The sequence below is a fragment of the Aotus nancymaae genome, unplaced genomic scaffold (genome assembly GCF_030222135.1).
Source record: "Aotus nancymaae isolate 86718 unplaced genomic scaffold, 86718_ANA_hifiasm-v0.15.2.pri h1tg000058l, whole genome shotgun sequence".
Lineage (NCBI taxonomy): Eukaryota > Metazoa > Chordata > Mammalia > Primates > Aotidae > Aotus > Aotus nancymaae.
The window spans coordinates 7,953,041-7,965,998 of NW_026988472.1; the positions used below are offsets into that span (position 1 = coordinate 7,953,041).

Here is a 12,958-nt window from a genome sequence, read left to right on the forward strand (position 1 = left end):
TAGGGCAGAAATCACGGAACGCTTCAGGCTCTACCTAGGTTCTCGGAATATGGAGTGATTTTAATTGCTCCATGTCCTCAATGCTCAGGAGATAAAAGCCCCTGGATGCATTGGGTGTGGTCAGACAAGGTGATGCAGCCGTACCCTGATAACAATCAGTGATAAACTCTGAGCATTAGTTTAGCATGTCTTAGAAGAATCTCAAGTGCTCTTCCCCAGCAATCTTACCTACCCCTTCACCCTCCCCTTCCACGTCCATAAGATCAATCAGATTGTGCACATAATGAAAGTGTTTGGAGGCCGGAAGCGGGGGATGGCTCGTTTTGTTCTGCCATCAAGCTCAAACCCCTTGCAGGAGGGGGATAACACATAGGCGAGCGGTTGCTGGGCCAGGGTGAGCACTTTTGAGCTCTGGCCCCACTGCAGCAACTAGGGTGTGTTACAATTAATGCTCTTTTAGCAGTTGCCGTCTGTGGATGGCTAAATGTTAACCAGCTCAGTGGAGAGTCAAGGTGACAGCCTGTTACACTCTGCCCTCTTGGTACCCCGGTTCTTCCACGGTGTCCAGGAAGAATCAGGTCATAGGGATTTGAAGGAAGGTGAATGTAGAGACTTTATTAAGCGATGGAAGTGGCTCTCCGTGGAAGGGGAGCTAGAAGGGAGATGGTGCAGGACGAAGGTGATCTTCCCTGAAGCCTAGTCTCCTCCGGCCGAGCTCCTCCCTAAAGTCCTGCCATCTGATGTCAAGCCACATCCATCGTAGTCTCTGATGCTCAGTTGCCTCTTTTCCTCTAGACATTCAGCCGCTTGTTCTCATCTCTCCTTCTCTGCTGCACTGCTCTGCTCTTCTGCCAGTGGAGTTTGGGTTTTTTTTGGGGTACAGGATTGTGGTCATGGCGAGCACCCTGATACTAATTCACACTTAACCTCAAGCTGTTTGTCAAAATTACAGTTTGAATATTCTACCAACTATGGTTCAACCAGTTTCTGTTCCTGTTAAGTACATCTTAGCTGTGATCTACCTAGCTATGATGCTCTGGATTCATCTACTTCTCAAATTTCAGGATGGTGGTTTGTCCTGACAACTCAGTTGTCTGATGGGATCTTGAAAAGTCATTGATTTTTAATTTTGTCCAGATTTATTCTGTTTGAAGAATGGGTGTTTTATTCTGTGTGAAGAATTCCTCTGTTTGAGAAATTTCTTTGCAAAGAAATTCCAAGCATGTTACATGTCAGAATAGCTCCCTGGTTCCTCAGCAATACTTGAGTATTGTCTTTAGCCCCCAAATACTTACTCTCTCTTCCTGAAGCTCTGGTGATTCAAATGTTAGAACTTTTGTTTTAATCCCAGAGTTCTGTTCATTTTTGTTTACTTGTTTTTCTCTGTTTTCAGAATGAGTATATCCTACTAATCTGTACATGAGTAAGGATTAATGTACAGATTAATGTATATGAGTACAGTATGCTGCATTACTCTGCATGAGTACAGTACTTATGTACAGATTAATATGATATACTCAATCTGAAAGCAGAGAAAAACAAGATATAATCAGGTTCACTGATTATATTTTTCATCATCTCCATTCTACTGTAGAGCCTGTCCAGCAGGTTTTTAATTTTGTTTCTCATATTTTTTAGTTGTAATTTCCATTTTGTTCTTTTCTATAATTTCTATGACTTGACAGATATCCTCTTGTTTTCATTTACTTCACAGTAATCCATAATTACTTCTTCAAGTAGTTTTAATATTGGCTACTTTAAAATCTTTGTGTGATGAGATAGAAGGTCGGCAAAAGATACAGATCATAAAGACCTTGCTGATGAATCAGGCTGCAGAAAAGAAGTGGCTAAAACTCACCAAAACCAGGATGGTAATGAGAGTGACGTCCGGTCGTCCTCACTGCTACACTCCCACCAGTGTTTTAACAGCTTACAACATCAGGAAGTTAACCCTATATGGTCTAAAAGGGGGAGGCATGAATAATCCACCCCTTGTTTAGCATATAACTATGAAATAGCCATAAAAACTGGCAACCAGCAGCCCTTGGGGCTGCTCTGCCTATAGAGTAGTCATTCTTTTATTTCTTTACTTTTTTTTTTTTTTCTGAGACAGAGCCTTGTTCTGTCACCCAGACTGGAGTGCAATGGCATGATCTCAGCTCACTGCAACCTCCGCCTCCTGGGTTCAAGTAATTCTCCTGCCTCAGTCTCCCAAATAGCTGGGATTACAGGCGCCTACCACCATGCCCAGCTAATTATTTGTATTTTTAATAGAGGCGGTGTTTTGCCATGTTGACCAGGCTGGCCTCAAACTCCTGACCTCAGGTGGTCCACCTGCCTCAACTTCCCAAAGGGTTGGGATTACAGTCGTGAGCCACCAGGCCAGGCCTTCTTTATTTTATTTTATTTTATTTTTACAAATAAGACTTTTTATTTGGCACTACTATAACTCTGAACTTTAAACAGATTCTTGGACTGGTGGTTCATATCCATCAGCTCGTTCAACTTTAGCACCTGTCTCATCCCCAGTGGCTTTTCCGGAACTACTGCCTTCACCATGAAGCTCCATGAGTTTTCCCAATTCAAACTTGGGCTTCTACAGCATTTTTACTTTTCTAACAAAGACATCATGGAAAGGATAAATAGATTGGCAAGCCTTTTCTATGTCTTTACCAATGCTGTCTGGAATCAATTTATTGACCACTTCTTTCAGGTCATTTGTCTGCACCTCTCGGGTCATGATTTCCATCATCTTCTTCCAGATTTGGTGGACCTGTTGGTGCTGAGCATAAGAGGTCTTCCGTATCTGATTGTTGCGTTTTTTAGTAAAACCAACACAGAACAGATGAAGCAAGTAACCATCGGTAGTCTTGACATCAACATGAGCTTCAATCATTGTCTGCCATTTTTTGACCGTGGAACACATTTTGTCATGGGTAAGATCCATGTCATGGAAATTAGTCAGGCAGTTTTTACCCTGAACATCTTCAGTAATCAGCTTGAATTTCCTAAATGCAACTTCATCGTTCTGCAAATCAGCAAGACTAACTTCAAACACTTGACCCTTGAGGCCATCAGATGCAATTTTGGTTCCTTGGGTCCTGGTGACTAGCGTCTTTCCAATATTTCTTATATTGAACATAGCGGGTGCTTTCACATCATACCAATCTTTCTTAGAATGGATCAACCACGCTTGTTCTTGTCAGCCACCATGGTGCTCACTCAGAGAGCCAAAAGGCCTTTTTTTTTTTTCTTGTGAGACAGAGTCTCACTCTGTCGCCAGGTGCCAGGCTGGAGTGCAGTGGCACAATCTCGGCTCACTGCAACCTCCGCCTCCCGGGTTCAAGCAATTCTCCTGCCTCAGCCTCTCGAGTAGCTGGGACTACAGGCGCACACCACCACGCCCAGCTAATTTTTGTATTTTTAGTAGAGACAGGGTTTCACCATGTTGGCCAGGATGGTCTTGATCTCTTGACCTCATGATCCACCCACCTCGGCCTCCCGAAGTGCTGGGATTACAGGCATGAGCCACCGCGCCCGGCCTCTACTTTTTTAATACACTTGCTTTCACTTTATTACTATATGTACTCTCCACTAATTCTTTCTTGCGTGAGATACAGGAACCCTGTCTTGTGGTCTGGATTGGGATCCCTTTCCAGTAACACCTACTCCATAACAAAGGCCAAGTGTGGGGAACACTTTACAGAGCCTTGTCCAAAGCCATGGGGGAGGATATTCTTACTCAAGCGGCCTCTAGTTTTACATTCTCACCTAAGGAGTGAATGAAGATACATAAGAAGACAGTTACGGACTGGGTGTGGTGGCTCATGCCTGTAATCCTAGCACTTTGGGAGTCTGAGGTGGGAGGATCACTTAAGCCCGGGAGTTTGAGACCAGCCTGGGCAACATAGCAAAAGCCTGTCTCTACAAAAAATACAAAAAAAACTAGCTGGGCATGGTAGCACACGCCTGTAGTCCCAGCTACTCTCCTTGAGGGGCTGAGGTGAAAGGATCCCTTGGGTCTGGGAGGTTGAGGTTGCAGTGAGCTGTGATTGCACCACTGCACTCCAGCCTGGATGACAGAGTGAGATCCTATCTCCAAAAAGAAAAACACACCCTTGTGAAGATCAGAAGCCAGAGAAACCATTGAGATTTAAATGGAATATTACAGAATGCCCACACCTTTCCAACACAACAAGGCACCAGTAAAATAACATTAAATTACAGCTGGAAGAGCTGCAACATAGAAAACTTTCTCTGAGAAGGAATACTTAGAGAAGCCCATAGTGAAAACAGGATACAAAAACAACTACAATGGAGGAAATTGCAGCCTTTGAATCCTAGTGCTACAACAAACTTTAAACAAAGCCTAACTCCTAGCCGTATTAACATACGTAAGGTTATCCAAACTTCATAAGTAAGGTAATGCAAACGCTTCATGCCAAATCATTAAATAACAAAGATGATGGTTACATATGTATATTGTAATACCTAGAGCAACCACTAAAAAAAAGTACAAGGTGAGCACAACAGGGTGACATAGTCAAAAATAATTTAATTGTACATTTAAAAATCAGTAAAACAGTATAATTGGATTGTTTGTAACGTAAAGGATTAATGCTTGATGTGATGGATATCCCATTAACCCTGATGTGATTATTATGTATTACACACCTATATGAAAATATCTCATGTAACCCACAAATAAATATACCTACTACGTACCCACAAAAATTTGAGAAAAAGTGTGTTCAAAAAAAGATACAAAGTGATATGCTCAAAAGTATTGTGGAAGAGTGAAAATTGAATTTTAAAACATACTCAAGTAGATCAATCGAATACAAACAAACACAGGAATGAGAAACACAGGGAACAAAACAAATAATAAAATGGCAGACCATTTCAATATTTACTTCACATGTAAATTGCCTAAATACACCAATTAAAAGCAGATATTGGCAGAGTTAATTAATTAATTTTTTGAGACAGGGTCTCCCTCTGTCTCTCAGACTGGAGTGCAGTGGCATGATCTTGGCTCACTGCAACCTCTGTTTCCTGGGCTTAAGTGATCTTCCCATCTCAGTCTTCAAAGTAGCTGGGACCACAGGCGTGCACCACCATGCCTGGCTAATCTTTTGTATTTTTTGGTGGAGACAGGGTTTCGCCATGTTGCTCAGGCTGGTCTTGAACTCCTGAGCTCAAGTGATCTGCACTCTTTGACCTCCCAAAGTGCTGAGAATATAGGCGTGAACCATGGTGCCTGGCCTTTTTTCAGTTTTAAAATGGTAAATTCACAAACTATAGTTGTATATATTTGGGGAATGCAAAGTGATATTATAGTACATGTATACAATGTGGAATGGCATATAATATGTGCCTCAGGATTACTCCTTGCCCAAACTGAGAACAAGGGGTGTAGAACATTAGCCACTGAACAAGAAAGAGCGTTTGAGAAGGGGAAGGGTAATCCCACCATGGTAAGGAGAGTGCAGCTCCATAATGCCGGTGTCATTGTCTTCTCGTCCTACCTGGTGAGGGAGAAGATTCACTGTGCTGTCTGGAGGAGCTGGAGGGTGATGGAGACAGTATGCTGGGACATCTTGGTAACTGGCTAAAGTGTCACGAGTGTGGTGTTATGTTAACTCAGCCTATCCTTCAGATAGGAGTGCCCTTATTGAAAGCGTTTGATTGACCACAAAGCATTCATAAACTCAGTCATCTTCAGTATTTAATGTAAAAATGAAGTATCCTGGAATGAAATTCCCACTGCCTCCAGGCTGTCATGACAAGCTTAGCTGTCCATTTTTAAAAATCGTGTATTTAGGTTCTCTGCTCCTCCTGTTCGACAGACAGCCGCATCTTGTCTCCCATCGCCAGCCACATCCCTGAGACACCGTGGGGAAGGTGAAGGTCAGAGTCAACGGATTTGGTCGTATTGGGCGCCTGGTCACCAGGGCTGCTTTTAACCCTGGTAAAGTGGATATTGTCGCCATCAATGATCCCTTCGTTGACCTCAACTACATGGTCTACATGTTCCACTATGATTCCACCCACGGCAAATTCCATGGCACTGTCAAGGCTGAGAACGGGAAGCTTGTCATCAATGGAAATCCCATCACCATCTTCCAGGAGTGAGATACCTCCAAAATCAAGTGGGGTGATGCTGGCGCTGAGTACGTGGCAGAGTCCACTGGCGTCTTCACCACCATGGAGAAGGCTGGGGCTCACTTGCAAGGGGGAGCCAAAAGGGTCATCATCTCTGCCCCCTCTGCTGATGCCCCCATGTTTGTGATGGGCGTGAACCATGAGAAGTATGACAACAGCCTCAAGACCATCAGCAATGCCTCCTGCACCACTAGCTGCTTAGCGCCCCTGGCCAAGGTCATCCACGACAATTTTGGTATCATGGAAGGACTCATGACTACCGTTCACGCCATCACTGTCACCCAGAAGACCGTGGATGGCCCCTCCAGGAAACTGTGGTGTGATGGCCATGCAGCTCTCCAGAACACCATCCCTGCCTCTACTGGCGTTGCCAAGGCCGTGGGCAAGGTCATCCGTGAGCTGAACGGGAAGCTCACTGGCATGGCCTTCCGTGTCCTCACTGCCAATGTGTCAGTGGTGGACCTGACCTGCCATCTGGAAAAACCTGCCAAATATGATGACATCAAGAAGGTGGTGAAGCAGGCATCGGAGGGCCCCCTCAAGGGCATCCTGGGCTACACTGAGCACCAGGTAGTGTCCTCTGACTTCAACAGCAACAGCCATTCTTCCACCTTCGATGCTGGGGCTGGCATCGCCCTCAACAACCACTTTGTCAAGCTCATTTCCTGGTATGACAATGAATTTGGCTACAGCAACAGGGTGGTGGACCTCATGTCCCACATGGCATCCAAGGAGTAAGACCCCTCGACCACCAGCCTCAGCGAGAGCACGAGACGAAGAGAGGCCCTCACTGCTGGCAGTCCCTGCCACACTGAGTCCCCCACCACACTGAATTGCCCCTCCTCACAGTTTCCATGCAGACCCCTTGAAGAGGGAGGGGCCTAGGGAGCCCCACCTTGTTGTGTACCATCAATAAAGTCCCCTGTGCTAAAAAAAAAAAAATCGTGTATTTATTTTTGTGACTACTTTTTTCTAGTTAGGCTTTCTTCCTTCAGTGTTCTGCACTCCCATAGCACAAGAGGGAGGGCTGAACTGTTGGAGTAGAAGGAGGTGGTTGCTGAATGTTTTATTTATGTGTATTTTGAATGTAAAAATCTCACCTAAATGGGTCAAAGATTTTTTTCTCCTAAAAATAAGAATACATGAAAAGAAAAAAGCAAACAACAACAAAATCCCTTGTTCTTCTGCGGTGTACAAGTCAAGAAGACTGGGGAAACGTAATTCCCTCTGCCCAGGGCAAGTGTGGCTTCCCATCAAAAGCCAGTAGCCTGTGTCGGTCTTGACCAGAGTCAGCTAGATCTTTGCACTATTGACCACAGAGTAATCTGTATTACTATAGGGTTCACATGTGAATTCAAATGTAGACATGTTAGTGCCTAAACATATTTGGGTTTATCGCTCAGATTTTATATATTTCAAATGTCAGTGTTGCTAATCAGTGCAGTTATTAATGCAATTTTATATTTTTTAAAAGGAGGAAGAGTAGATTTGTACTGTACATGATGAAAGGGGGTGGTAATGGTATTATATATTCATTTTAACTTAAAACAAACCACACTCTTAATGCAGCCATGGCTTGAATTTGTTATCTTGGACTGTTCATTGCATGTAAATGCAATATACGCTTTAGATGTAAATTTTAGAAGTGCACAGTGCGAATGTAGGTTATCATTAATAAAACATTAATCACTGTCTAAAATAATAAACGAATGAAATAAATGTAAATTGTCTAAATACACCAATTAAAGATAGAGATTAACAGAGGTTTTAGTTAATTTTTGTAACTTTTTAATTTTTAAAATTATAAATTGAAAAATTACAATCATATCTATTTACGGGGTATACAGTGATATTATAGGCTATGAATACCAAGTGGAATGATTACATCAAGCAAATTAGCACCTCTATCACTTCAAATATTAGTCATTTTGTGATGAAAACATTTGAAGTTTACTGTCTAAGCAAATTTGAAATATACAAAATATTATTGTTAACTGTACTCACCATGCTCTGCAATAGATATCAAAAAATTTATTTCTCTGGTGTAACGGAAACTTTCTACACTTTGACCAACATCTGCCAATCCTCCCAATGCCCAGCCTCTGGTAACCACCATTCTACTCTTTGCTTCTATAAGTTTGGCAGAATTAATTTTAAAAAGTAACCCAAATATATGCCATCTACAAGAAAATGCACATCAAACACAACTACATAGGTAGATTATAAGTAGGTTGATGGGAAAATTGTATCATGCTAAAATTAATTTTTTAAAAGCAGGAATGGTTATATCAGTATTAGAGAATGTATTCTTCAGAGCAATAAAATTAATTGACACAGGTAGGATGTTACATAATGGTATAAGGATGAATCAGCTAGGAAGTCATAGCAACCCTAAACGTGCTTGCAGCAAAAAGCAAAGCCTCCGACTACATGAAACAGAAACTGCTAGAACTGAAAGGAGTGGAGATTTCAACACTCCACTTTCAGAAATGTATTGTACTATATTCTGATTGGATTATAAAGCAAAACAACTCTAGACTGTATTCCCAAAGCCTACCTATAGCAAATGAGTCTTAAATGTTAATTTAAAAAGACAAAGTATACTAAATATTATACATTGCAATCTTTTCAAAATATGAAGTGCCAATCTCTGAGGTGGCCATCAGCAGTGGGAGTATTGCATTTATCTATTGAACTCAGGCATGCCCCTGTGACATACCTTGGTCTATAGCACATGTAATCTAAAATAAAAGTTTTTAAAAGTAGGTCGCATTCTGCCATTTACATTTAGTGATACATCTGATACATTCCCTCCTAGGTCTTTCAAATAACTTTGTGTTATTCTTTCTTCTATGTCCAAGAAAAGGCTTTAAGAGCTAGGCTTATAAGATCTTAAAGCTTAGCTTTAAGATCAAGCTAAAAGAAAGCTTGATCCTGGAATGAAAATGAGGTGGACCATAGCCACAGCCAGTCATGAAGGAAAATTTTACTGGGCTCATTTTTTACCATAGAAAGCCTAACATAGCCTGGCTGATATTCCAGACAAGTGCAGATAACTTTTTAAAAAAGTGATTCACAATCTTAAAATCTAATCAGAATGAATTAAGATTAGAATGCAGTAAGACAGACAAAGTCGGGCACATTTTATTGCAAAAGAGTACAATTTCCAAGGAAGATAGAACACAGGATTACTGTGCACCAGCAACATGTCACCAACATTCCTAAAGAAAAAGATACAGAAGATTCAAGGAAAAACAGACGAACACAGATTAGCAATACAGGATTTGAAATAGGCTATCTCAGATCAAAGGGATACAATTAATAACATAGAACTAGGTAAATAACAAATAAGATAGGTCTGAGTCCTCCACATTGTACTCTGCACCTGCACCAAGATCTCAGGCTTTAACTCTCGTAAATGGGAGGCAGGTCATAAGGGCCAATGTTCCTGCTGAAAGTAACTGAAAAAAGCCTGGGTGAAATCATGTTTAAAAATTCAAAAACAAATACAGTGCTCAGATGACAGTGAGGATCTCTTAAGGAAAGGCAGGACCTGCAGATGAAGCCTAGGACTTCAAACTGCTTTTACTCAGAATGCCTACCTGAAAAGGAACAGCTGTAAAACTAAGCTGTGTTTTGGTGACGCCGCTAGAGATGAAAGCCGTATCTCAGAGCTGACCAAATGTGGTGATGTTGGTAAACCACCTCCTCACTTTTAGCTGAGACCCCAATGGCTGTCACTTTCTGAGTCAGGAGGAATAAACCATAAGTAAGTCAGCTGTCATTTGTAGCCTGATTTTGCATCACTTGGGTGCAAATTATAAAATACATTAAACTGGATGGCAATGCAGATATCACAGATAGAGCTGGGGAATACAGCTAACCTAGGTGGAAACGTATATTCTTAAAGGCATATAATTGAAAAGGAAGAATAGCTGAAAATGACTTACACATCCATCTAGAGAAATTACAAAAATAACAACAAAATAAACACAAAGAATCATCAAATAAAGAAAGAAATGAGAAAGAAGGCAAACACACAATAGAGAGTTTTAACAAAGGGCTTCACCGGTCCTTTAAAAAAGTCTGTAAAAACTCGGCAGGTGCAGAGGCTCACTCCTGTAATCCCAATTCTTTGAGAGGCTGAGGCGGGTGGATCGCTTGAGCACAGGAGTTCAACATGGTGAAATCCCATCCCTACTAAAAATACAAAAATTAGCCAGGTGTGGTGGTGCGTGCCTGTTGTGCCAGCTACACGGGAGGCTGAGACAGGAAAATTGCTTCTACTCCAGAAGCAGATGTTGCAGTGAGCTAAGATTGCACCACTGCATTCCAGCCTGGGCACCAGAGCGAGATTCTGTCTCAAAAACGAAAAGCAAAAAATGAAAAGTCTGTAAAACTTATAAATCATGGATGAGACTTATGAAGATAAAAGGAGTAAACACACAAATTGGTAATATCAGGAATCAAAACTGGGGAGCACATCACTAGAGACCATCATGCCAATAAACTGAAAATTTAGAGGAATCAGACAAACGGCAAAATACTTAAAATACTGAAACCTGAGAAAAGATGTAAAAACATGATTTAGACTGTAAATACAAAATAATGCAATCAGTAATCAAATAATTTTGACAAAAAATCTCTAATCCCAGATGGCTTCATAAATGAGTTCTGTCAATGTTTGTGTAAGAGATCACTCTGATACTGCACAGCATTTTCAGAGAACAGAGGTAGCAAGTACACTACCCATTGTGTTTTACTAAGCGAACCTCGACAGAGAAACTAGACAAGAATAATTTGAGAATGGTAAATTTCAAAAAAAATTTGTTTCAGAATAACACATGAAAATATCACATGCAATGTACCTGTTAAAAAAGCTAGCAATATCTTTTACAAAGAGAATATAAAAGCTAAACATCCTTATATATGATATGATTTGGATGTATGTCCTCACCCAAATCCCATGTTCAATTGTAATCCTCAGTGTGAAGGTGGAGCCTGGTGAGGTGTGACTGGATCATGGGGGCGGAGGTCTCATAAATGGTGTAGCACATACAGTTCCTTCTGCCTAGAAAACTGTTCTCCTCATCCTGTGGCCCTACATGAAACTTCTCCAATTCATTAACTAATTAAATAATTCATTCCACAATAAGCGTCTAATATTTGCCGAGTGCCAGGCGCTGTGTGAGTTACAGGGAATTCAGTGGGGAGCAAAACCAGACACGGTGCTATCTTTCTTCTTGCTTACAGGTCTGCAGATAAGATCACATGAACCAAACATCACATTAATGAGTGTACGATCTGTAATGACAGCACCCTAATGATAAGAAGCACATTTCTATGTGGGTCATAATAATAGGACCCTGACCTGGACTTTGATGTGGGGCCCAATGGAGTGGCAGCAGAGCCAAAGTCTGAAGGATGATTGGCACATCCTTAAAAAGCCGTAGTCACAGTGGCTCACAAGAGTACTCCTAGCAGTTTGGAGGCTGAGGCTGCCAGGTCACTTGTGGTCAGGAGCTTGAGACCAGCCTGGCCAACATGGTGAAACCCTGTTGCTACTAAAACATACAAAAAATATGTTTAACATATTTAACAGGGCCTGGTGGCGGGCGCCTGTAGACCCAGCTACTCTGGAGGCTGAGGTGAGAGAATCCCTTGGACCCAGGAGGTGGAGGTTGCAGTGAGCCAAACTCAGCCACAGCACTCCAACCTGGGCGACGGAGATCCCGTCTCAAAAAAAAAAAGCAGTGGTGGCCATTCAGTCCTGACTGAGGGCACAGCATGTAAAAAGGCCTTGTGATCAGCATAACTGTAAGCAGTCCAAGGAAAGGAAGAAACTTCATGTGACTGGAGTGAAAACCACAAATAGGGGAGCGGTGTGAGATGCGGAGGCAAAGACGGAAAGTGGCTGAGTGCCACTCAGGCTGACGACTGGGTCTGTGTAATCAGATGGCCTGCATTTGGCCCCAAGCTCTCTCCATGAGTAGCTCTGTAACAGGGGACAAGTAATTGAACCTTGTGGGGCCTTACTCGTATCCTGCGGGATGATGAGAAAGCTACCTTACGGAGTACTTGTGAGAATTCAGTGACATTGTGCCTGTAAAGCGCACAGAACCATCAACTCTGATGACCAGTGGCAGTCAGTCATTGAGTGAATGTGAGCAGTTATTACTGTGAGTATGGTGGATGGGCAAGGATAGCAGGGATGAAGCAAGAGCGGCCTCACGGGTGCAAAACTGCAACACGCACCCATTCCCTGATGCCCACACTCCACTGGCACGACTCTGGCTGAGAACATTCCCTTAAATTTTGCATCCCAAGTGCCTCTCTTGTTGCACCCTAGTCCTGATCCTCAGGGAGAGGTCAGAACACTTGGGCCATGCTAAAGATTTTGGTTTTTACCCTAAGAGCCCGGAAGAGCTCTTACGGTTGTAACCAGGTGGAGTGAGCGGGGTGTGTGTGCGTGTGTATGTGGTACTCTGTTCTTGCAAATATCATTTGGGCACATTTGGATTGGAGAGAGGCTGGAGTGAATGTGGGTAACGGCCAGTTAGGAAACACTTCACATTGTCAAAGTATCCCATGATGAGAACTTGGACACAATGGTGGTAGTGGAGATGGAAAAACAGGGAGAACGTTGATGGATATGTAGGAGAGAAATCTCTAAGTCCTGGCGAGAATACCACACGACAGGTAAGGGAGAAAGGGGTGACAAGCATGATGCCTAAACTGGTGGTGTGTGCCACTGAAGAGAGTCTGATTCCATTGAATGGGATGACAGCACTGG

The 12,958-nt window shown here is 42.4% G+C and overlaps 1 protein-coding gene and 1 pseudogene across 1 annotated transcript; one reads left to right on the top strand and one right to left on the bottom strand.

Annotated features, from left to right (window-relative positions):
* Window positions 1-2,596: 2,596 nt before the first annotated feature.
* LOC135269937 (small ribosomal subunit protein eS1-like) lies at window positions 2,597-3,173 on the bottom strand. Its single transcript, XM_064364595.1, has one exon. The coding sequence runs from the start codon at window positions 3,140-3,142 to the stop codon at window positions 2,597-2,599; it is 546 nt and encodes a 181-aa protein (XP_064220665.1). The 5' UTR covers window positions 3,143-3,173.
* Window positions 3,174-5,587: 2,414 nt separating this feature from the next.
* LOC105709544 (glyceraldehyde-3-phosphate dehydrogenase-like) lies at window positions 5,588-6,903 on the top strand (annotated as a pseudogene).
* The last annotated feature ends 6,055 nt before the right edge of the window (window positions 6,904-12,958 follow it).

Coding starts and splice junctions, on each gene's coding strand:
- LOC135269937 (XM_064364595.1), bottom strand. CDS start 3,142: ATGTTCAATATAAGAAATATTGGAAAGACGCTAGTCACCAGGACCCAA.